This window comes from Bemisia tabaci, chromosome 2, assembly GCF_918797505.1.
Source record: "Bemisia tabaci chromosome 2, PGI_BMITA_v3".
NCBI lineage: Eukaryota > Metazoa > Arthropoda > Insecta > Hemiptera > Aleyrodidae > Bemisia > Bemisia tabaci.
In genome coordinates this window covers 58,498,254-58,523,143 of record NC_092794.1, presented here as the reverse complement: position 1 = coordinate 58,523,143, position 24,890 = coordinate 58,498,254, and the positions used below count along the sequence as shown (strand labels likewise).

Here is a 24,890-nt window from a genome sequence, read left to right as displayed (position 1 = left end):
TGATGTAACTCGACTGTATGAAATTGTACCTTTGTAGTAGTGTACATCTTAAAACAGGACATTTAGATTTTATGCACACATTGCAAAGTTAGGAGTGAATCTCAGACTATCCTGGTGCCCTGATCTTGATTTTGGGGTAATTTTTCACAAGATGCAACTCTTCTTTCTACTCTAGCAAAATTTTGCAACAGACCCATGGTCCTCTTGTAGGCAAAGGGATCTTTACGGAAATAGTTGGTCTAATGAGAAATGTAATACACACGATTAAATAAGAAAAAAAGTCACGTTTAATCACAAAATTAGCTTCAAAAATAACATCGATACATACAAAAGGAGGCTTCTTCATATCTTTTTAACAATTTGGACGACATCCTCATCGTTCAGAACGTGATCCTTTCCAACTTTTTGTGGCATATGTTTGACAGATGATCCCCAGACGAGGGCACTGGAAGAAATTAGTACATTTTGTTTAAGAAAATATTCTCATTGAAACACAACAATGTTGAGTGATGGAGACCCAGGAATAATACAGTCCACACACAAATCTATCAAACATCTCTCCTGATGTCGACAGAGCTTTGGCAGAGGAGAAACGAGATGATGACTATATCAAGGTTGCACCTCTCTACAGTACTGAGTAAGGAATGAAGTTTTGGAGAAGGCAAATATAGTTCTTGTATGAGGGTATTCTAACAAGTAAGTTTCCCTGTTCATTTCACCTTGACTGTAAAAAGTGTTCTGTCAGTTATATTTTTAGCTTTAAAATTCCCATGAACTAAAATTCATTTTTAAACATAAAAATTGGTTGAGGGGATAAAAAAAACTTTCTAAACTATCAAGGCCACGACATAACTTCAACACTTATAATTTAGAAAAGAGTACTACCGTAGGATAGACTTGAAGTGCTAGCGTAATTGTGCAGGCAAAGAAACTCATCATCAGTGTTCTTTGATTGTCAGAGGCCCTAGGAACCCATGGTTGCAGTGGTCAGTTAGAAGATTGTGGGTAAAAGTCAGTAAATTCTATAGAATAATCCAGAGATCCATGAATCTAGTTTTATTATTGTTGAGACTTTTAGTCATTAATGCTCAATATGCAGGCTGATGGGCCATTTGACAAGGTATGAAAGAAATCACTATGCAACTTGTCCTCTCTTCAAAATTCATAAAGAAAGTAAATCACACAACAGGAAGTTAGGAAATCAACTCATAAACAAGATATAGGTGTTCACAAAAAACATTGTTCAAGAGGCAAAAATACAAATGATGCCATTTATTTGATCTGTGTTAAAAATGCTTGTTCATAATTCGTTCAGGAATATAAATTTCCAAACTTTTCATAGTGTGAATCGTTCGCTATGTAAGATTTTGAAAAGAAAACAAGTGAAGTTTTTATCTAGTTCAGACCTTGCATAGTGGCCCATTCAGCAAATAATAAGTCTAATTTTTTTCCTCCATCACCTACTAGGAGGAGGAAATGAGGCAAAGGTAAAAATGGATCCGTTTGTACGAGATACAAACCCGCTTGCATAGGATTGACTTGGAGTAAAATATCTTGAAAGTTTTAAACTAAATTCAAAGGTATATTCTGTTCTAGCTCAATACTGCATGGTTAAATTATTAGTTTCCTTAGTTGTGTCACTTATCTTTTGCTGGCAGAAAATTTTGATGTAGTTTAATTCAAAACAGCTAAGTATATAAACTAGCTCAATGGACCACTAGACAAGGTACGAATTTCAGCATTCTGATACATGTTTCTTAACCAAAATTTCACGTAGAACATGATACACACAACGAAAATTGCCGAAATCAACTCCATGCGAAAATATTTAATGATTCTTGATGCGTGAATTCAAACCTCCCGCTCATGAAAACTCAATGCTCTACCTGATTCAAATCGCGCGCTAAACGTTATCATGACAGTCTCTGCTATATAAATATCTGACGACCTCAATCTTGACGCTTTGGCTCAGCTATAGCAAATTGCTCATAGTTTGAACAACACATGGTGGGAAATGAACATTGCTCGATTGAGAGGCTTACTGAAACCACTGTAGTGCACGATTTGACTCGCGTAGAGCTTTGAGTTTCTTGTGAGCGGGCAGTTCAAATTCCTCGTAACCAATGTGAAATAAAAACGTTAAAATCTTCGTTAGGAGTTGGTTTAAGTAATTTTCGTTGAGCGAATCTGAAATTCTGACTAGGAAACATGTATCAGACTGCTTAAATTCGTACCTTGTCTAATGTTCCATTGGTTGGAAAACATGCATCAGTTCCTTTCTACTTGACTTGGACAAAAAAAAAAAGCGATCAGATAACTTACTATTTGAATTCCTTGGCGATTGTGCGATGCAATTTGTTACAGAAGTCCTCAACACTTCGTCGATCTGAGTGTAGCACAATCGGAGACTGATAATCAGGCAACTGTCCTTTGGGTTTTGTATAACTGCAACAGATACAATGAAATGATAACTAAAGCAAATTGAAGTTTCTAAAAGATAACTTTAAAAGAATGGATGTGCCAGCATAAGATTTTAATAAAACTGGAGCTGGATTTAGGCGTTAACTCACTTAATTTCTTCTCAAAGTTCTCTAAAAAATTGATCTATGTGTACTGTAAGAATTTCTGTTTGGGAATTCCGTTTTTCAATTCATCAATCTTTCTTGGGTGAAAAATTTACTACCAGCACAGAAACAGGAAACATATAAAATAACTGAATGTTGGGGGAAAATATTGGGAATTTTTCTTTCGGTCATAATGTTGAGAATTACAAGTGGGTAGGCTTGTATCATCGGCTGGAGCACAAGATCTGAGAACATGCAAATAACCTGCATTACAATTGCAGTGTTTTAAAATTTATATTCATTTTCTATTTTTTCGGAGAGAATTTTTAGCAATAATTTCAGAGATATCTAGAGGGCTTCAGGAGTACTAAAATTTCAAGTCAAGTTGAGTCTAGTCCTGCCAACTCAACTAAAATTGAATAGGGATTGATGCTTGAGTATGTACTTGACTGGAAAGCCAATGATCCGAGTCAAAAATACTAAAATGAGCTTCGAGGCAGTGTTGATGATTGGAATGAAATCGAAAGTTGCAGTTGTAGTTGAAAAATAAATTTAACTCTACTTGAAAAAAAAACCAGATTGGCAAGCCCTGATAATCTTGAGAGAACAAAACAAATCAAACATTTTTTTTTTTTTTGATCATGATCATGATCCGTTATTCCCCAAAAAAGTAACATGTGATGGAAAATGCAAAGTTACAAAAAGTAATTCGTGATTTTGTAACTTCATCATTGATATATGAAAAAGACTAAGGGGGGTCAAGGTTTCAAAAGATCATTTGCAATTGGTTCACCCAACATATATACACCTCTTTTATATTCTCAAAACTGCTCAACGAAAAAGAAACTGGAATCGAAAAGGAAAAAAGAGAAATGAGAAACATAATTAGAGAATTAAAGAACTCACATTCGAACCAGTTTTAGGTACTCCCACATTTTCTCCAGTAGGTCATCAAAGTTCCATTTATGATGGGCAGAAATGGGGACACAGTGAGGAATTTTGTAAATTACATCTAACTCTTCTATGCTGATTTGATCTAAAAGAGAAGACAAAAAATAAATTATTGCACATAATTAAAAATAAAAAGACAGAGAAAATACAAAAATTGACTAGGAATTATTTATCGCGATCATGGAAAAATTTCCATGCAAGCAAAGAACGCAGGATTTCTGTCACTTTTCGAAAAAAATGTAATTACAATGAGTTTCCTTTTTTTTTTTTTTTTTTTTTTTTTTGTTTTTTGTTTGTTTTTTTGGAAAAAAAAAAAAAAAAAAAAAAAAAAAAAATGAGTTTCCTAAATACATATATTTCTTGATCTTGTATGCTGTAACAATATGAAACAGGTACATAAAAAATACAGGTTTAAAGTTTCCTGTTGCCAAAGAAAATAGTGAAATGGAAAAAGCAAACAATTTTATACTTGCTCAATGCAACTTTTCAGATTGTTCTCGGAGTACCTTAATTTTATTGGCTTCTGAAAGATTTTTCTCCAATAGAGTATATAAGGAAATTATACTTTAGAAAATGTTCCATTTTGCCGGTCTCAGTAAGATTGAAACAAAAATGTGTCCTTTCCCCGAGAGGATACCTGGGTGGATCATTTTTTTGCTAGGAGCAATTTTAGTGAATTTGCACTAAAAAATCTGTAATTGAGCTGTTTATAGAAAACGCCTTCTGATATTATGAAGGGTGTAAGCAATTCAATTCCGCTGATTGAGGGTATAAAGTTGCATTAAAATCAGACAATTTTTGAGCCTCAGATACTGCAATTTATGGTAACTTTAAATGTCATTGTTCCAGGTCTGACAGATTACCGGCACATTGTGCTCTTCTGAAATTAGACCTGGACCTCAACACTTTTGAGGACTTCCAAGTTATTCAATTTTTTTTTTTTTTTTTTTTTTTTTTTTTTTTTTTTTTTTTTTTTTTTTTGATGAACCAAGTCCTTTATAGGACTTTAAAATAAGAGTGATGATCAACAATATTCAAGTTGAGGACTTTCCAAGGGTTATAAAAACCCTTGGAATGGATACATAATAATTTTGCTCACCGATTTTATTCAGCAAATATATACAGGGAACATAAATACGATTGCCTTCAATAACATCAATAAGATCATCTGCTGTTGCATCATACCGCAAAGTAATATCAGCATTATGTATTTTATATTCAGCTAAGATTGATTTTACTGTGTCCAAATCAAGTTCTGATTGAGTTACCTGTGAATTGAAAAAGTTTCTTAGTGCATACAAGGTAGAATGTGAAGTTGACGGTTAGAGTAAAAATGGACTGCGTTAAGCAGAAAGGAATCAAGCCACATCATCTATTGCCAAATTTAATTTGACAATTTATAATTTTTAAGATGAAAACGGTTGTGCAGATTTAGGCCAAATTTCAGTGAATTTAGTGCGAAGCAAATTCTTCATGAGTTTCTGAGGAATCCACACAAACGTCTTCTTGTAAAAAATTAAATTGCCCTGTTAAATTTGGCAACGGCTGATGTAAAATCCACTATTGGTTTTTCCTTTTTCTAAAAATAAAAGTATCCAATGGGTTTTCTTGAAATTTTCTGTGAAATTTTAACTCTCATTTAAAAATAATTGCAAATAATTTAAGGGAAATATAATGGTTTGTTCTCTTATATAAAAATAAAGGACTGCAACTGGATAAAACTTCTGAAGCTTTAAGCTCGCATGCCAAGCTCCATTAGGCTCAACCCACCAAAGCTGCAACTTTGCTCATCAAAGGGACCCGTGAAAGGACTGGCACAAATGCAGCCATTTTGTTGACTTTAATTATATTTTTCTTGATGATCCCATAAAAACCCCCCAAAAAGGCAAAAATTAATTACGGGTTCATGAAGAGAGACGAAATAAGAAAATTTCATTATAAATACAAAAGGTTAAACTATTAACCCGTTTTACATCACAAGCACAATGCCTACCTCTTTCATTTATTAATGTCCTCAATAATTGTTTAGGATTTGAAAAGACATGCCCTAAATTTACAAGAGGGAGTAATCACGACAAAATAGACACTAATATCTTGGAGAAATAATTAGATTACAATATTAAACAAGGTCCTGTGGCTTGCACAGCTGCACAACTGATTAATTGCTTTGATTATTCAATTTACATTGAACAGGTTTAAGTTTTGAGGGTAGGAAAGCACAAACCATGCATTGAAGGTTAACTCCTCCTTTGTCTTTTTTCCTGAAAACTATATTTGGAGGCTGTTTGTTTAATCGAAGTCCAAAACCCTCCAATTCATGCTCAAGAATCTTCTTGTGACCGAGAGGTTTTAGTACATCCAACACAATAAAGATGAGAGAGCAAGTTCTGGCAACAGCAATGACTTGCCGTCCTCGACCTTTCCCGTCCTTCGCTCCTTCAATGATACCGGGTAAATCCAATAACTGTAAAATAATTCAAACAAAACATTCATCATCCATGGTGCAAAATTCTTAGAAGAGGTGAACACCCAAAAACTATTTAGGCAGCTCAGAAAATATTGAGTGGGTGAAAATGAACTTGAAAATCATTCATCAAGATTCAAATTGATCACAGAGTTACAGTACTCTAAACCAGCAGCAATCTCTAAAAATGCTAGTTAGAGAGTAGCTGTGTGTTCATCCATTTACCTCCATCATTATTTCTTCTACATAAAAAATACCAAGTACTTATTTTAAAGAGCAGTTTGCTGGTTTTTCTCAAGAAACATTCTCCTTGATAAGAGGCTGTTCATAAATTACACAACTCTTTTTTTGGGGGGAGGAGGGTAGAGCGTTACGTCATTTTGCTTATACTTGTTACAGGATAGAAGCCTACATCACAAAAACGTTACAAGAGAGGAGGGGGATGTCAAAAATGCCGAGTAACTTGAGAACGCTACCTAAGATACGTGAATATTGCATGCAAAACGCATCAAAAGAAAAGATTTATTCATCAAGTATATTCAGGATCATACATTATTCAAGATGCAATCTTCTTTCTCCTAAATTTTTCCTGGAGTATTAATTTCAATTCAAAATCCGTCCAGTTTCCAAAACCGATAATTTAAAAAATTAGAAGAACAGACCTGAATCTTGGCGCCTTTATACTTGATGCATCCAGGAACTGTGGTTAAAGTTGTGAATTCATAGGCTGCAACTTCGGAGTAGACACCTGCGAGGTTACTCAGAAGGGTTGACTTTCCAACAGAGGGAAACCCTGAAAATAAATGATAACAGAAATATTTTGTTTCCATTTATCAGTTCATTTTCTCAGAGTTTGATTGGTTTTTTTGTTTCGTTTGCTTCATTACCTGATTGTTGCTTCAGTACGTCATTTTCAGGAGCCTTGACATCTTATTCACATATTAGATGAAACTATAGAGCCATGTACCTGTGTTAGTTTGCAACATTTTAGATATCCTGTCACATTAAATTTTTTAAGCCGTCTAATCATCATTATTTAACAAAACTATGAGTTGAGTATGTGACCCTTTCAAAAATATTATTGGAAAATATTTTATGAAAATTTTGATAAATACATTCTTGAAAAATACTGAAGGAGTAAGAAAATTTTTTTGGTCAATTGGCTGTGCCTTTGGACAGCTATGAGCAGGAAAATAGATTAAGAAATACACAAATATATAAAAATTAAAGTTGAAAATGCAGCTGTTCATTCCCTGTGGTTCTCACGTAGAATGTTATACAACACCAAATACTGATGACCTTGAACTTTAGTTTTTAGATTCCAACAATGCAGAGGCTCCTCAACCATGCGACCAGCAAGTTGCGATCAGTGGCATGTAAAAATGGGAAAGCCTAGAAAACAGGCTTTCAAAGTGGGAAAGCTGAGGCGGTTTCACAAAAAGTATTTTGTATAAAATTGAAAATTTATTCTGAAAAAGAATATTTATTTCTAAGTGGGTATAGAAGAAAAATAACTGAACAAAAAGAAATTTGTTAAAAACCCACAGAGATGATCTAGGGATAGCTAGATCCATATAGGGTCTTAAATTAATAACATTCTAGGTATGTTTCTCAAATAATTAAAATAGATGGGACTCCTTTGCTAATGGACCACTAGACAAGGTACGAATTTCAGCATTCTGATACATGTTTCTTCATCAAAATTTCACGTAAAACACGATGCGCACAACGAAAATTACCGAAATCAACTCCTTCCGAAGATATTTAATGATTCTTGGTGCGTGAATTCAAACCACCCGCTCATGAAAACTCAATGCTCTACGTGATTCACATCGCGCGCTAAACGTTATCATGAACGTCTCTGCGATAAAAAAATCTGGCAACCTCTATCTTGACACTTTGGCTCAGCTATAGCAAATTACTTATAAAATAAAAAACACATGGTTGGAAATGAACATTGCTCGATTGAGAAGCTTGCTGAAATCGTTGTAGTGCGCGATTTGACTCACGTAGAGCTTTGAGTTTCTTGTGAGCGAGCAGTTCAAATTCCTCGTAACCAATGTGAAATAAAAACGTTAATATCTCCGTTAGGAGTTGAATTCAGTAATTTTCACGTCGCGAATCATGTTTTGCGTGAAATTCTGGTTAAGATACATGTATCACAATGCTTAAATTCGTACCTTGTCTAGTGGTCCATTTGCAAACTATAATTAAATGCTATTAAGTATTTTCGAAAACTTTGATTATGCAAAAGCACTGACCTACAAAACCAATTCTAGCATCTCCTGTTTTTGCAACGTCAAAACCTTCACCTGGACCCCCGCCGCCACCTTTGGGAGTTATCAATTCACGCCTGAGTTTTGCTAATTTTGCTTTCAAGAGACCAAGATGACCAGAGGTGGCTTTGTTTTTTTGCGTTCGAGCCATCTGTAAAATAATAAAAGTACGCAACCGCTTAAAAAAAATTAATTGAAAGTTTCTGGAAACCATGCTTTGATAACGAAAATAAGTCATGAGTAATTTCCTCTATTTTAGAAAAAAGAGTGAGGTGTTCCTTAAAAGGAGTGAAATGAATATTAAGTCATTTTGACTAGATCAGGATAGATTGCTGTAAACGATGAAATTTTACAAAGGTTCAAGGTTTGGTAGATAGGAGGCGGAATACTGCTTTTCAAGGTTTTAACAAATGATTGCCCCTCAGCATACATTCTACGTTGAATCCTGCTTATTGATACCTACAATTCCAGATTCAGTGACTGCCTACAACGGCACTGACTCAACGGCTTAAGGATGAGAAGACCTTCTTCCGAATTTAAGTAGAGTGAAAGCTATAATAATAATTAGAATCTGCATACTCTTTCACAGCTGAATAAATATACCACCATCCATATAAATTAAATATTGCAGAGGGACAAGTTTCGCATAATTTTATGTTCTTCCACACTCCGGCCCTTTTTCTCTGGGTTCCTTGCGTGGGATAAAAAATGAGCACTAACTTTTCAGCTTAACCCATAGACTAGGGTTCCGAAAAACATTCCCTGACTTTTTCTACTCGAAAAGGTGTTAAGTATAGGTGTCTCCGATATTTAACATTTGGTACTTTTAAGATGAGAAGTAAAAAGAAGGATCTTACCTCGGCCTCAATGGCCGCAATTTTTTCCAAGATAGTGGCCATAATTTCTCAGTCAATCCCTAATCCAAATTAGAAAAGAGGTATGTGTGGACTGCTACTGATCTGAAAACAAAATTTGGTAAATAACTTTTAAAGAACATGATGATTGATTTTTATGAAGCTTGCAGCTTAGAGCAGTTCGCACCAAATTATTCTACAATTCAGAGGAATGTCATAATAATCATAGTGTCTATTCCATTCTTATGCATCTTCATGGTACAATGTGAAATATGACATTATACAGGAGCAAATATTTAATTTTGAATTTTTCCATCTTTTAGTGGAGATGTCTTGTTAAATAATCTCATAATTTACCAGCTGTGGATTGAAGAGATTAAATTAGCTTGTTTCGAATAAACAAAGGCAAGATTTAAGACCTGCCACAGCCATAGTGAGAGGGCCCATGGGTGGAACTCCAATAAGTAGGTATGTCCAAAGAGAGACTCCACGCTTTCATCAGAATATCTTCAGAATTTTCAGTCAAGTTGTCTGGGTCCTGAAAGATTCATCCCTTTAAGTACCTACTAATTTCATGATTGAATTAACATTCATTAACCACCTCAAGAAAGATTAATGGTTTGCAGGGATTTTCTCACACTTCCTTTCCTTGAAAAAACAAGACACATTTTGTGATAACCACATTTTGCATTTTCCTACATTTTGAACTCTAAATTATGCAATCTGAAATGCTGTCCAGTCAGTGCTACCCGCAAGAGAATGGCTACACTCATAATCAGTTATAGGATGAAATGGCAAACTACCTAATCATTCACCTGACTAGAAGTGAACTTAAACCAGCACAGAGGTGTTCAATTGGGCGACGGCGGGTTGATTGTTGAGACAATACTTCGCTATTTTCGCAAGGTACGACAACACATGATCTTGTCTGTACCATGTATAACCCACAGATTTTTCAAGTCTCATAACACTGATATAAGTTAGGACAATCACCTCCAAGATTTAATTTTTATAGCCTCCATAGTACATACTTCTTTCACAGATCTGATGCTTGTGATGCCGGCGTTGCCTCCTTCTGCAGGCGGTGGAATGAAAGATTCCTGATGAATCAAAGGTTGTAATATTTGTGGACCGGACCATTTCTGAGAGGAAAGTGATTAGTTATAAAAGATTGAATATTCCTGAAGATATTCAGACAGGACAATGGAAACTATCTGGACTTACCGAACAGTGGTTGAGTTTATGACACGACACACGGCTGTAAAAATTGGTCACGATTTAACGATTAATGACTTTATATTTTCTAAAGGGTCACAAGGTGTGTAAGATAAGAAAAAAAATTAAAGTATGTGGAAATACCAAAGAGATCACAGCACTGCGGTCTTTTCAGACCTTATCAAGCAGATCCAAGTGCGGAATTGGAATTTCTTATTTACTTTTTTAGGTTAGGTTCTGAGGTACGTTCACACAGCACAGACAGAGGTAGTAGGTCAGGAGGCGCAGCCAGAGCAAAATTTGTCTAGATTTTTACGACAGTAGCGTTGCAGCTACATACATTTTTAAAAATTTGTGTGCACTTTGGAAAGATAATGACACTTTTGGACCAAATCAGTCAAATTCATATTGATTTGTCCCCATGTATTTTGGAATTATGTCAGGATTCAGGATTCGACGCACCCTTGAGCGTAGGTCGGGTGTGACTTGTGTAAGAGTCTCTTTGGCATACGTCTAGTTTGAGGTTATCCATGGTGATAGCATGCAATTGACAATTTTTGTCCCGGCATTTCGTGATAATGAAAGAAAGAATTAAGTGAAACTACTATAAAATGAGGACGCGTGTCATTAATTCCTTGAGGAATCCACCATTCCCAGTTTTAAAAGGTGGATCCCTTCTTCGGCGTAATTACTCGGCTGCAGGGGTGTCAGACGTTGAAGTTAACTTTGATAATAACAGGTATTCAGCTCCATACTATTATTTCTGCACATGGCGAAACTCACCATCCGAAAAGTAGATGCTCCTTTTTGTAATTTATTTTCACTCGCTTTCCACTTTTTACTCCGAACTCAAGTAAGAAGTTAAGCTCTTAACAATCAATTAGTCCAAAATGCCAACATGGGATTAAGAGCAAACTACAATCTTCAGTTAGCTCCGAGTGCAGCACTCTTAGTAAAAGTCTGCTCAGATATAAATTTGTTTGCATTTTAGCCTTAAATGTGATTTTCATGGGGTCACTGCAATATTGTCACCTTCCGGCCAAAGTATTACAAACGCCATGCTACGTTTCAAAATTTCCGCTGCCATTTTATTTTTTTATCAGGAAATTGTCCGTTGAATCTGCTTGAAAATATCACTTAATGTTATTGGCAGCACAAAAAAAATTCAGTGAAATTTTTGGACAGATTAATTGAACAATTTCTCATTTAAAATATAAACTGGCGGCGGAAATTTTGAAATATTCCCCGGCGCTTGTGATACTTTGGCCGGGAAGGTGACAATATTAGGAATGCATTCGATCAAATTGACTGATGAACGGAAAGAGCTCTTGTGAACCTGAAACAGGAAGAAGACTTGCATAGTAACACTGACTGAACAAGACAGTTGCTGCTAAAGATTAGAAACAGTACTCATCAGATTGTGAATTGGCACTCAAAGTAAATTTAATCAAGCTGAAGGCTTATTTAACTAAGGTGATTTGTTAAGGTTTATGACGCAGTGCAACTGGCATGCGATATATTGCATCAGTTGAGTAACAAATCTCGGCAGTTTATGAATTTTTAGCCAAAGGAAGGATGATAGCCCTGGCCTACAGAAACCACAAACCAAAAAATTAGCAAAATTTGGAGAAATGACAGTAGAATCTTGTTTGGAAAAAACCTCGCATTTGATACGAAAATGGATAACTGTATGCAGTGCGAGGTTTTTTTCCAAGTAGGATTCTGCTTTCATTTTTCTGAATTTTGTCAATTTTTTTGTCCAGAATAACGCTTCAGGCTCAAGCGCAGGGACTCTCGTCCTTTTTTTGCTCAAAATTAAAAATCTACTAAGATTTTTAATACAATTAATGCGTTATACTGCACCCTAGTTCCACCACGCCAGATTCCGTGACGAATCACCTTAAGTTGTAGCTACCTTTATATGAGTATATCTCAGTACATATATATTTGTAGCATGTATTGAAAAAGACACAGATCACGGACCACGTTTTTGTATCCCCACTCATTCAATTTTGGTTGCATTTGGATCTAAAGAGAGCGTATTCATACAAATCCTGGTATGAAGCAGATCGTATGGTTCAAGTAAATGAAAAAGCACTGTGCAGAAGGAGTAATCAAATTTAGTTTTTAGCGTTCTCACGCCATTTTTATGGGAATCTAAAGATGCGCAATACTTCTTTTTCCAAATTGTATTGAAACTGCTTCCAGTTGAATACAGGTGTTGCGACAGCATTATCGGGACGGCTTTCACTATGCACCTCTCCCTTCCGATTGAGAGATTTACATTCAGCTTGTATTGAAACGTTATTGCAAATGTAGCTAAGTCATGAATATGTTTTCTTGACTCATAGATAGCATTGATTGCAAAATGCAGAAACCAAATATCTGGATTTACTTCCTTTTACTTTATCCTTTACGTGCTTTAAAAGAAAATTAGCATAATTCCTTAATAATTTGTATCCCTCATATTACAGGTATGAAGAATGATCTGTACAAATCTGCAGCCCAAAATCTAACATGCCTCTTTTTGGAAATAAAAAACATGGTTTCAAGTTCAACTATTAATTTATTGATCAGATTCGAAATGAGTTTCATGTGAAATTGCAAGTAAATTTCTACATTGATAAAACGTCTATTATTGGCTTTTTTCTTTTACAGATCAGTCTTAAAATTGGAAACGGGCAAGTATGCTCGTCTGGCCGATGGATGTGCTGTGGCAGAGCTAGGAAATACCTCTGTGATGGTTACCGCTGTGAGCAGAACTAAACCATCTACTGTTTCATTCCTCCCTCTTACTGTAGACTACCGACAAAAAGCTGCAGCTGCTGGTAGAATTCCAACAAATTTCTTGCGGAGAGAACTCGGGGCGTCCGACCAAGAAATCCTTGTCGGGCGGTTGATTGATAGATCTCTCAGACCATTATTTCCGCGAGGTTTTAATTATGAAACTCAAATTATGTGCAATCTCCTAGCTGTTGACAGTGCTCATGATCCAGAAGTGCTCAGCATTAATGCTGCATCTGCAGCTTTGGCTGTTTCAGATATTCCATGGAGCGGACCCATCGGCGCTGTTAGATTAGGCTTTATAGACAATGAATTCATTGTCAACCCAACAAGACGAGAATTAGCTAATAGTATTTTAAATTTAGTGGTAAGTGCCACCGCCAAAAATCTTGTAGTAATGATTGAAGGATCTGCCAAATGTATTCTTCAGCAAGATCTTATGAGCGCAATCAAACTGGCAACAAGAGAATGTCAAAAAATAGTCAGCGCCATCTCGATGTTACAGCAAATAGCAGGGAAAGAAAAAAGAACATTTACTGTCCCAGCAAAACCCACAGAGGAATTAGTGGATAGCATAAGAATTTTATGTGAGATGCGATTACGTCAAATTTTGTCAGATTTCTCTCTGGACAAACTAGAGCGTGACAAGGCTTTGCGGGATTTGAAAGATGATGTCATAGATAAAACATTGTCTCGCAATGAAGACATCAAAGGAGAAGTTGTTGCTGAAATATTTGATGCCATTTTCAAAGAGCTGTTTCGGATGCTGATTTTTGATAGTGAAAGACGGTAAGTCGGGATATTTTCTGCCTTTAGTTTCATTCACTTATGGTTTTGAAACAAGGGAAATCAAATTTTGACACTTCTAAGCAGCTAAAGTAAAAAATCAACTGTACAGATGTTGACAATGTTGCTCCAATGGGCATAGTAACTATACCTTTCCAAAATAAGTGATGACTCACCAAACAAATAAGTAAAATCATTCAGTAAATAAAGATTTTATGTTTGCCGTTTTATCCTGACTTTGTTGATTCTGCTTTGAGAATATCAACTCGTGGATTCAGCCATTCAATAAATACCTACATTTTTTTGTTGAAGAATCAAGGCTCGTAGAACCTGCGAATCATTTTTACAGGAGAAATTAATAATTGTATTCTTTCAGAATTTCATAAGAACTTTTGTTTTTGCCCATAGAACAACACTGACAAAAATTTAATATAGAGGTAGTGGTTTTCTCTGTATAAAATTAAAGTTTGCAAAAATGTTGATGATAATGCACTTTGTAGTCTACATTTTTTAAGTATCTTTGAAGTCTCTACTTTCTCATTTCAATAATCAAGAAATTTTTCAATGCGTTTTATCTATACCTTCATTTTTTTAAAATTTTTACTGTAATCGGAATAGATTTATGCAAGTCAAAATTTGGCAGACCCTATCTAAAGAACGGTTTCTCTTATGAGCGGGGCAAAATCTCAAAAAGTTCATGTCAAAAATTTTTAATCTAAGACATAAATGCTACCCCCAAATTGTTCTACATCCCTCCCCCCTGAATGCCTTTGAAGCTTTATTTCAACTTTAATTGGAATTTTTTCCTAGGTGTGATGGTCGTGCTTTTAGTGATTTACGAGATATTTCCTGCCGAACAGACTTATACAAACCTCTTCATGGCTCAGCATTATTCCAGCGAGGGCAGACGCAAGTCTTGTGCACTGTAGCCCTCGATTCAATTGATAGCAGTTTGAAATTAGATCCTGTCTCAGCAATTACCAGGTAGCAATCATACATCCCACCAAAAATGTAAAAATACTTCTTTAAAATGCACCAGACCCCAAAAACAACGGAAAGAGACAGATTGTGGAAAAAATGTTTCCAGAAAGTTAAACAAGTAAGATTATATAAAATTTATCGTTTCCTTAATGAAGATTTACACGGAAAACAAAAATTTAACAGCTTCACATTTTGACAAAAAAAGCTGAAGCCAGGGTGTCTAGGTAAAGGGTCAGAAGGCTTGCACCTCCCCCCTGTCCCCTAAGAAAGGTGAAGTGACTGTTCGCAGCCGCTCAATTCCATTAGGCTATGGTAAAGAGTTGATGGGCCCTCACTCCTCCCCCTCACAAAGAATACCTGATGGTGCTTTTGTAAGTTAGATGAAAAAAATTGTTTTGAGTATTTGAAAAATTCCATCCTGTATGCCAGGCAACTAACTTAACTGCCAGCAGTTTGGTTCAGTTTTGGGTCAACAGAAAGTGTACACATTTGAAACCAACAATCATGAGCCTCAAATGTAGCAGATCATTGATTTAAAATGCTTTTTCTCCAAATGTTATATCTGAACCACAAACTTTAAATTGTCATAAGTAACTGATTTAATTTGGTATGACTGAGTGTTTCTGAAACCTAAATCGACGGTGAAAGTCGGCAATCACATACCTCGGTTTGCGACGTCGCAGACTTCCTGTCATACTTTATTTTTTAAACGGAAAACTACTCAACGGTAATTCTTTAAAACTGCCGTGATTTTTCTTCTATGTGCGAGGAAAATTCTGCAAAAACTTCAAGGAATCATGTCCCTTTTGTTCTCCTTTAAAAAAATAACATAGTTGCGGAGATTTTCAGACACCGCAAACGAGTTATGTGATTGCCGACTTGCACCGTTGAAATGTCAGTATTACTATCCCGAATGTAATAATACCTATAGCCCATTTTTTAGTTTTTGGATATTTTGGTACCTTCGCCTGAGGACAGTTACTCAGTAAGAATACAATATTGTTTTTTAATGCTTACCTATTTCTTTTCATTTTAGTGGCCTGAAGGAGAAAAATTTTTTCCTTCACTATGAATTTCCTCCCTTCGCAACAAAAGAAATCGGACGAGTTGGACCAGCACAGAGAAGAGAGTTGGGGCATGGAGCCTTGGCAGAGAGGGGTCTACGCCCTGTTATTCCATCAGATTTTCCTTTTGCCATTCGATTAACTTCCGAAGTTTTAGAGTCAAATGGTAAGAAAGCCAAAAATAAGTAGTTATTTTATAAGCGCTCATAAGCATGTGCTTTAATGCTGGAGATTTTTCAAAATAGATTTGATTTCCTTTGAGAATCTGATCTCCTTGATTTAGATCATGACAAAAAAAATCGATTTTCCAAAAAATCAATTCATAAAAATCGGAAGTTACAAAGGATCAAAATTCGCACTCCTTAAAAAAAGAAGAAAAAAATTGGAAAAAAATTTCCAAATATTTTGGTCCAAAAATCGGCTCACATGCAGGTAGAGAAAATTGGAATTTTCGATTTTGAGGGTGAAAACCGATTTATGCGATTAATGGAACCCAATGAATCAATGTGGTTGAATTGATTTTTCAAGAAAATCTGTTGAAGTCCCCAACACTAGTGTGCTTTACTATGTCAAGATCTGTGTCGTAAAGTTTGGTTTGGACAATGGGTCAGTTGCACTGGTCACAGAATTGTGCTATAATGCTAGATTCTTGTAGATTAGCTGAAAATATTAAGATCTGTCTAAACTGCAACTTTCTATGTCTAATATTAATCAAGATATCGCCCTTTGAAAAGTTTGGTTTTTACGTCATCCACCGCAGTAGTGACACCGTTGGTTTCTTCCACCTTGCTTTCATCCGCGTTTCATGTAGAGTAAAAAGTGCTAATGTGTGTTTCCCTGATTAATAAAACCAAGGTAGAAGAAGCCAAGGTGGAAGAAACCGAGGGTGTCACTACCGCGGTGGATGACGACGTCAAAAACCCCACTTTTCAAAGGGCGATATCTCGGTTAATATTGAATGTAGAAAGTTGCGATTTGGACAGATCTTAATTATTTCAGCTAATCTACTAGAATTAAGCATCAAAACACAATTCTGTGACCAGCGTAACTGACCCATTTCAATGTCAAAAGTAATGATTCATTGTTTTGACTAATTATTGTTCCCTTCTTAAATATTGTGCAGAATAAAAGAGGTGTGAATGTTCTCCCTCATTAATGCTTCAAGCAGGCTCTCTGCTTGAATACTTGTACAGGATGTTTTGTAACGTGGTTGTTCAACCAACCCCTATTTTTTTCCACTCAGGTCTGTTATTCATCTACCCAATAGAATCCTAATTAACAATTTTTCCCATTTTTTCGGACCTCACTGTCATGTAAAGGAACTGTTTGAAGATCATGGTTTTAGCTGTCTGATAAGTTAATTGTCACAGAGGCAGGCATAACTTAGATTTTATTTGACTTACAGATTGGGAACAAAACTTAAATATTAATTTGTTTTGTTGTATTTTTTTGAGTTGTATTAACATTTATGTCTCTTCAAGGGAAAAATGGCTATTTTGGGCTGAGCTAAGAGGTATTTAGAGTGTGAAATAGTGAAAAACTCTTTTTTGTGTTAGGTGCCATGTATCTTTTTGCGAAGTCCATGTGTACTCATATATTGTTTAATGTTCAGTCACTGCATACTTTTTTCAAAGAGTGCGCTGAAACATGGATCAATTTTTAGTCGGTCTGTACCTACTTTTTACCTTTTTGTGAAATTTTCTGGAGAAGAGGGAAAGTTAGGAAATCAAATCTTAGGGTCCTAGGTGAGTTAGGAAGGAATTTTTTTTACATATCCCTGCTGAAACGTCTTGATACAATGTTTCATTGAAATAAGCTGGCAATAGTTTTGTTTATGAGTCAATTACCTTTAATTTCAGGTTCTTCGTCTATGGCATCAGTTTGTGGAGGCAGTTTAGCTCTAATGGACGCTGGAGTCCCAATTGCTGCACCTGCTGCTGGTGTTGCAATTGGACTTGTGAGCAGACCCTCAACAGAGAAACCAGATGAATTAGACTATCGTATACTCACCGATATTCTGGTAATATTTTTTCTTACTCATGTGTTGTATCATTGACAAAGAAACAGTACTGCCTACTTGACGTATTGGTCCTCATTAAAACGCTGAAAATTTCATTATTAAGCTCTATTTTTTTCCATCTTGGCACCTGGAAAGTTCAATTTTTAAAGCCTATTTTACTCTCAATGTCGCACAAAATATCATATAGAAGATTACTAAATTTAGCCGGTATCGAATCTATGTGAAATCTATGTGATTTCTTTTCCAACAATATGTTGACCATTGAGAGGACAAATAAATATTCAAAATTGAAATTTTCAAGTGTTTCAGTTCAAATTAAAAATAGACCCCTCTTGATTCCCGTGTCAGTTGCCCGCAGCTCTCAGGAAGTGGGACTGGCTGCCTGTTCCCGGGGCATGCAAGCTGTAGTTGCCGGAACTTGGTTTTCTCCCCGCTTTCAAAGCCCAAAAAAAATCAAAAATAAAATTCTCTGGAAAATGCAAACCTACTTTAAAAAGTTTAGACTGTGTCAGTAGAAAAGTGGCAAAAGTCAAAATTTTCAGGTTTTGTGTTTCCGTCCTCAGCACAGTAATAAAGTATACTTGTGCTAATCAGGGTGTCTACAAGCCCGGAATTTCCGGAAAGTCCAAAATATTACTGATTTTTTAAGGGCGGTACGGAAGTACTGAAAAAGTGCGGAAAGTCTATACGGAGTTTCGGAATTTATCTCATATTTTTGTCATTTTTGTTGTAATTTGAGCAAGAATTACAAATGTTTGCAATTTTTCGAATTTTGTGAAATGAAGGTCCTGAAAAAGTACTGAATTTTTCTGTTAAGGAGGTACTGAATTTTTCGGGAATGAACTGAATGAGTACTGATTTTTGGCCAGCCTGTTTTAGTAGACACCCTGCTCAAAGTGGGAAGAACACCATGAATGGTGGACTCTTTTATGAAGTCTTTTTCAGAAAGGGGATGTTGGCAAGGCCATTGCATGTCAATTTATGTATTAGAATTAAAAAAGTTGCAACTTGAAGAAACGGAAAAGAAAAATACTGACAAAATCATTTCATGTCATAACATGTATTCAAATAGAGAAGGTCGGAACTTCATGTGTCCGAAAAAAGCTCCAGCAAATCAAAGATAAGAGCCAGTTTTAATATCAAGCTGTTATAATGTCATGTTTCATTTTGCATACCATCTTAATTTCCCGATAGAAATGCACATCATTCAATGTTGATGTTTTGCAGGGAATTGAAGACTATCTTGGAGATATGGACTTCAAAATTGCTGGTACCAAAAAAGGGATTACTGCTCTGCAAGCAGACATCAAGTTACCCGGAATTCCCTTGAAAATAGTAATGGAAGCCATCACTGCAGGTGTAGAAGCAAAATCTAAAATAATTGGTATCATGAATCGAGAAATCAACCAACCTAGGTAAAAAATTACCCTCACAGATACATTGTTTACTTTCTCCAAAGCTACCTTTGCAGAGTTCGTTCCTCCTTGAAGAGACCTTGAATAATGAATATTCTGTTGCCCGGGGCAAAAGAGCCCAGCCAGGAAACTTACCAGTGGTTGTGGGCAGGTGGCTTTCTGCGCACATTTCCGGACCTTGGAGACAAACTTTGGTCTCAGAGTGTGAGAGAGGCTAGAAATGTGCGCGGAAGACCATTTGTTTGGAGTTGCTGGTGGTGTTGATGATTTGATTCGCGCCTCGGAGTCGAAATTGGGCAATTTGCTTCGGAAAGCTAAGTGAGAAGTGTGTCGTTGCCGACTGTGTGGACCCGATGCTATAAAGAGCCGAACGGGCCGGTAAACAGGGCTCAGTTGGTTGGATCAGGCATAAGAGTACAAGTCTAAAAAGTTTGTGTGAAAATAATGTGTTTTTGAGTCAAGTGAATTCGGTGATTTCCCTGGCATTTTCCCTGGAGGAGTCCCCAAGCTTGGCCATTTGAGCTGTGGCGCCCCCCAAGCGACCCATTACAATATATTTGATTTTCAGGAAATTATAGCAATGTTTTTGAAAGTTCCTAAATTTCACTGGATTCTCATTTCGATTTCTGGTAATTTTATTTAAGTCGCTTCAAAAAATTGGTTCCTTTTTCTTTCGCTATAGAGACTTCTGAAATGCAAAATTGCGTCATTCAGGTGTCATAAATTTGCTTCTCCATGTAGAGGTCGAAGTGACATAAGTTAAAGAGAGTAGAGGCACCCAATTTAAGGCACTTTTTAAAGTTTTTAAAATTGTTCTGTACATCCTTGAGGGTCCTGGATATTGATTATAAAAGCCGTTAGAAACTCTATTCTGTGCAAATAAAGTTTTTGTGCATTTCAAACGCTTCTGATCCATAGAAGTATCCTGTTCCAGACATGGTTATCTGGTCTTGACAGGACTAGATGTAGCCTAGATGAAAAAAATCCTGGTTCATCAAAAGTTGGGGAAAATACTGCAGAATAACCAGACAAAATTGAACCAGAAAATTCAGGAAAACTTAATCTTTAACTTTCGATAATATTTCCCAGTATTATTGTTCTTTTAACTTGAGGACTGCACTTTATTTCAAGAGACCTTTAACCTTATTTTTTGGAAAAAGTAGGTAATTTTCAGCAAAAGAATTTGCAAGTGTCCCAAAATTTATGAATTTCATCTATGAATGAAAATAAATGAGAGTACTGAGTATAAGATAGCTTTGATTTTGAAGTGAGACAGTTTAAAAAAATTTAATAAAATGGTCAGAGCTGTTCAGTGCTAAAATGAAAAATGCCATATGATAATATGACTGAATGACAAAGCTTTTACGTTGTTTTTTTTAAAAAAATGGCTCTCTTAAAAACGGTTTATCTAGTATAAGTAATCATTCAAAGAGAATAAACCACCAAGAGAAAGGAAGAAAAATGGTGGAGGAAAATCAGTCTTCTCAAAAATAAGTCTGAATCAAGGTATATCTGCTCTGGTTTTTTAAAATACCCTGTCATTATATTCACTATTAAGAGCTCCCATACTCAATAAAAAAATATTCTGTAGTTTTGTCTCTTCATGTCAAAGTGGATTTGATTTCCAGGTTGAAAAAAGAGAACTGGCCAGTGTCGGAAGCTCTAGATATCCCAGCTCATCAGAGAGGGAAATTTGTTGGTGCTGGCGGCATCAATTTACGAAGGTTGATGGCAGAAACAGGAGCTCAGGTTAGTGAGGAGACTCAACTTCACACTGTAAAGCAATAAAATGGTGCCGAATTCATGGCTGAAAAAGAAATCACAGATCCTATGAAAATTTTTGAAACTTGATGTTTTAAATACAGATGTATCTCGTAATAACGTTTTCAAAAAGGAATGAAAAGTAGATTGTTATTCTCAGGAAAAACATTAGTTCCAGCTACGGGTAACAAGAAATGGCTGGCAGGGACTTGAAAAAATGAATGTTTTTAAGGAAGAGCGTTATTTTGATAAATGTTTTAACATGATATGAATGCGTTGTCAAGACATTTACTTACAAAATCTACAGCAGACACATTCCACACCTGCAGCTGTCTCTCCTGGGCAACTTATTTGCTACGCTGAGACACTACTACTACCAATCAATATCAAACCTGATTACATAACCGGCTCACTTGTTACAAATTAAATTTAAATTTGCCCAAATCTTCATTGCCCTGCTTCCCCGATTTTGGAACCCTCTTCTTTTTGTACAGAAGATTTCTACTGATGTACACTAAGAATTTTCTTTGAGCCCATTTTACTAAATATGAAGACTTATGAGGTTTTTCCATTCAGGGTTTAAATCAAAGTTTGATTATTTTTCAGGTCACCAATAACCCACTTAATTAAAAATGCACTTCATAAATAGCTATTTCTTGCATTTTAATAATGTAAAAAAGTACTATTTTGCGTTCATATTTCCCCTCTATTCAACCCTTACATTTATTTCTCTTCTTATTTTGATTTTCTAAAGGTATCTAGTGATGAGGAAGGCAACTTCACTATTTTTGCGCCGAATCAAGATGCCATGGCCGAAGGCAAGGAATTTATTTCTAAACTTTTAGAAGCCAGTTCTGAACCAACTTTAGAATTTGGCTGTATTTACACAGCCAAAATTGTGGAAGTACGAGAGTCTGGAGTGATGGTTACTCTATATAATAACATGCATCCCGCTCTTTTACACAATTCTCAACTAGATCATAGAAAGGTACAATCTCAGCTTTTATATTTATTTTGTCAGGAGCATGATTACAGTTCCTTTTAACCTCCTATACCAGAGCTTTCCTTCTATTTTCAATGATTCAAATTCTTAAGTATAACGATTCCTATTTTTCCTAAAATTGCTAGGCTAAATAATTGCTCATCCTCATGCTTTTCCAACCGTTTGTTAGTTATTATCATCATTGGAGGTATTGACGAAAGGGTCAAAAAGAACTTGCGTCAGATAAGTTGGCAGTTGGTAGCTTTTTACTTTTCACTGTCAAGAGCAGTAGACAAATTTTTATTTCTTCAAATTGATGCCATTGGTCAATCCTCGATAGTTATTAGAAAACTGCAATGCAGCCGCTTCCGAGCAGAAAGTTAACAACTGCTAATTTATCAAAAGCAAATTCTATCAGGAGTTACAAATATATTGGATGGTTGGATAGTGCCAAATTCACATTTTCTTGAGGGGAAGTCAAAAGCCAGAAATACCAATAACTAGAATTAAGTCATGAAATGAACTCTAGGGCAGGCAAGTGCATTGGAATCTTTTTCTGGGTTCTAATTGAGAGACTTGTCCAGCTTTTGCTTTTATTTGAGCATATCAGCAAGCCACCCTTAGTCAGAGTATGCAGCCTAGCACTCTGCAACCTGTAGATGACATTAAATTAGGATGGATGTAATGTAAAGCACAACACCTAAAAGTGATCCTTGTGACATCTATCATCGAATATCTTACCAGCATGCTCTCGTCGTCTGCTATGTCCAGCATTATTCTACCATCTGGTTACAGTGTTTGGGTCTTATTTTAGTGTTGTTTTCTCTATACAAATACATAGTGATTCCTGTAACGCAGATACTTGTGAGTATCCAAGTTCATTGGATTTTTTCCCCACACTTTTTCCATACTTGAAAATACTTGGATTTTAGGGCATTGACAAAATTTCCTTGAATGCACTCAACATTACTGCAAGAAAAGACAAAAATTCTTTTGACTCAGGGAAAAAGAAATACCTCTCAGCTTCTCTGAGTTTTAATCGTATTTACCATGTTAAATTCCTCATTCAGGAAGGACTTAACATGAATTTGTCCTCGAAATTTTACGTAATTTTTCACTTGAAATTTTATGTAATTTTTCACGTGAAATTTTACGTAATTTTTCACTTGAAATTTTACGTAATTTTTCACTTGAAATTTCATGATAAATAGCCTGAAATCTCAAATTATTGAAATTTTACAAGAAAGTTTAATTTTTAACATTTCTAAATCTTATTTTTAGCGAAATTTTCCATCTCAGACTTAATGCATATATCAATTGTAGCTGCAGCATCAAAAATTGTATGCATATTCCATTTCCTAATTTCTGATCTTATTCCAGTTAGATCAACTAGAAAGCTTCTGTTTTTGAACTCTAATTAAAGAGAAAAATAATTTACTGATTTACTTAATTTTACTGGTTATTCTAGGTCAGCCATCCAAGCGCATTGGGCTTAGAAGTCGGTCAAGAAATCCAAGTCAAGTATTTTGGACGGGATCCTGTTTCTGGTGTTATGCGACTCTCGCGGAAAGTGATCCAAGGACCGTCGACTGTTGTTCGTAATTTATCATGATTCATTTTAATCGTCACTGTATCCACTACTGGTATTTCTAATGTTTTCATATAACTAATTGTTTTCTTTTTGTAAATATTTTTTTAAAAAATAGAAAACAATTTAAACCTAATATCTTCTCTCTACAAAACTTTCACTACAGTGCCCTCAATGCAAGCTGCTTAAAGCCGTGTATTTAAACATGGCGGATGTGCAAAGTATTTTAAATGGAACGTTTGCCCTTTTTATTACGTTTAAAATTTCATTTTTTCTTCTTATTCTTCTTGATAGCTGATGGAAGGAATCCATTGGTCTTGATTTTTATCTCCTCTATTGGGTCTAAAGTCTGCCTCTTTCAGAGGTCTTAACCATGGGACTTTTGGAGAAAGATTTTGCGCTGAAGTTCTCTCTTTTACATTTATCAGTACCCCAGGGCCAAAAGGCGCCTAACTCCATTTTAGTATTTTCAAGACATCAGGGAAAATCCGTGCGAAGACCCCATTGATTTCAATATAAATCTCAATTTTTCAAACTCTGTATCTCATAACCGGCAAAAGATAGGGCTACCAAATTTTCCACACACCCAGAATTGTTAATGCAGATTTCAAAACCGCCACAAATTCGATTTTTCCAAGAATGTGAGTTAGATTCCCTCTGGCTCTAAGTAACTGATGTATATTTATCTTCTAGAACCTATATTTTTCTCAGACACTCGTAAGACACTAAAAATTAATTGATTAAAAAACTCAGTCAAAAACACTTATTTAAATTATATTTGACTTTTCAACAAATTTTCCAACAAATTTTCACTTAAGGTTTATCTTACTCTATAATCACAGATTAATTTAATACTTACTTATCATAGATTTCAGTTTAGGTTTGTAATATAATGGATTTGTACTCATGCAGATAGTTCATCGGAAATACCTAGGTATGAATTTTTCTCCCGATCAGTCACAAATGGAACCCAAAAATATGAAGAGGTTGATGTTCGTCATTTACTCAAAATTTGAATGATATTCTGACTGTCATTCATACCTACCTCCAGTTACAAAAATATTACACCTCTGACCTTATTAAACATGTTTTGCATCTTAGTTTAAAATGTAGATTTTGACACTTAATGTTCACTGTCGAATAAAAACCAAGATGTGTTAGCACAGTATTAAGTCAAAAACGCTG

The 24,890-nt window shown here is 35.5% G+C and overlaps 2 protein-coding genes across 3 annotated transcripts; one reads left to right on the top strand and one right to left on the bottom strand.

Moving 5' to 3' along the window:
- Positions 1-269: 269 nt before the first annotated feature.
- 128up (GTP-binding protein 128up) lies at positions 270-10,609 on the bottom strand. 2 transcript variants are annotated; one of them, XM_019040916.2, is made up of 9 exons: positions 10,469-10,609; positions 9,113-9,214; positions 8,241-8,406; positions 6,642-6,772; positions 5,740-5,979; positions 4,615-4,783; positions 3,471-3,600; positions 2,323-2,445; positions 270-445 (listed from the first exon to the last, which is right to left on the bottom strand). In XM_019040916.2, exons 2-9 carry the CDS (start codon positions 9,152-9,154, stop codon positions 343-345), a joined length of 1,104 nt encoding a protein of 367 aa, XP_018896461.1. In that variant the 5' UTR covers positions 9,155-9,214; positions 10,469-10,609; the 3' UTR covers positions 270-342. The 2 variants fall into 2 exon arrangements, with proteins under 2 accessions (XP_018896461.1, XP_018896460.1); XM_019040915.2 differs by having other exon boundaries at positions 10,334-10,562.
- A 211-nt stretch (positions 10,610-10,820) lies between these two features.
- PNPase (polyribonucleotide nucleotidyltransferase 1) lies at positions 10,821-23,841 on the top strand. The gene is made up of 9 exons (XM_019040914.2): positions 10,821-11,063; positions 12,983-13,897; positions 14,705-14,878; positions 15,912-16,105; positions 17,799-17,959; positions 19,187-19,374; positions 21,003-21,123; positions 21,890-22,123; positions 23,586-23,841. Exons 1-9 carry the CDS (start codon positions 10,936-10,938, stop codon positions 23,727-23,729), a joined length of 2,259 nt encoding a protein of 752 aa, XP_018896459.2. The 5' UTR covers positions 10,821-10,935; the 3' UTR covers positions 23,730-23,841.
- Positions 23,842-24,890: the final 1,049 nt, after the last annotated feature.

Coding starts and splice junctions, on each gene's coding strand:
- 128up (XM_019040916.2), bottom strand. CDS start 9,154: ATGGCCACTATCTTGGAAAAAATTGCGGCCATTGAGGCCGAG. Junction 8,407..9,112: donor TTGCGGCCATTGAGGCCGAG/GTAAGATCCTTC, acceptor ATTATTTTACAG/ATGGCTCGAACGCAAAAAAA. Junction 2,446..3,470: donor TACCTAAAACTGGTTCGAAT/GTGAGTTCTTTA, acceptor TATCTGTTGCAG/TTATACAAAACCCAAAGGAC.
- PNPase (XM_019040914.2), top strand. CDS start 10,936: ATGAGGACGCGTGTCATTAATTCCTTGAGGAATCCACCATTCCCAGTT. Junction 11,064..12,982: donor GTTAACTTTGATAATAACAG/GTATTCAGCTCC, acceptor TTTCTTTTACAG/ATCAGTCTTAAAATTGGAAA. Junction 13,898..14,704: donor ATTTTTGATAGTGAAAGACG/GTAAGTCGGGAT, acceptor ATTTTTTCCTAG/GTGTGATGGTCGTGCTTTTA.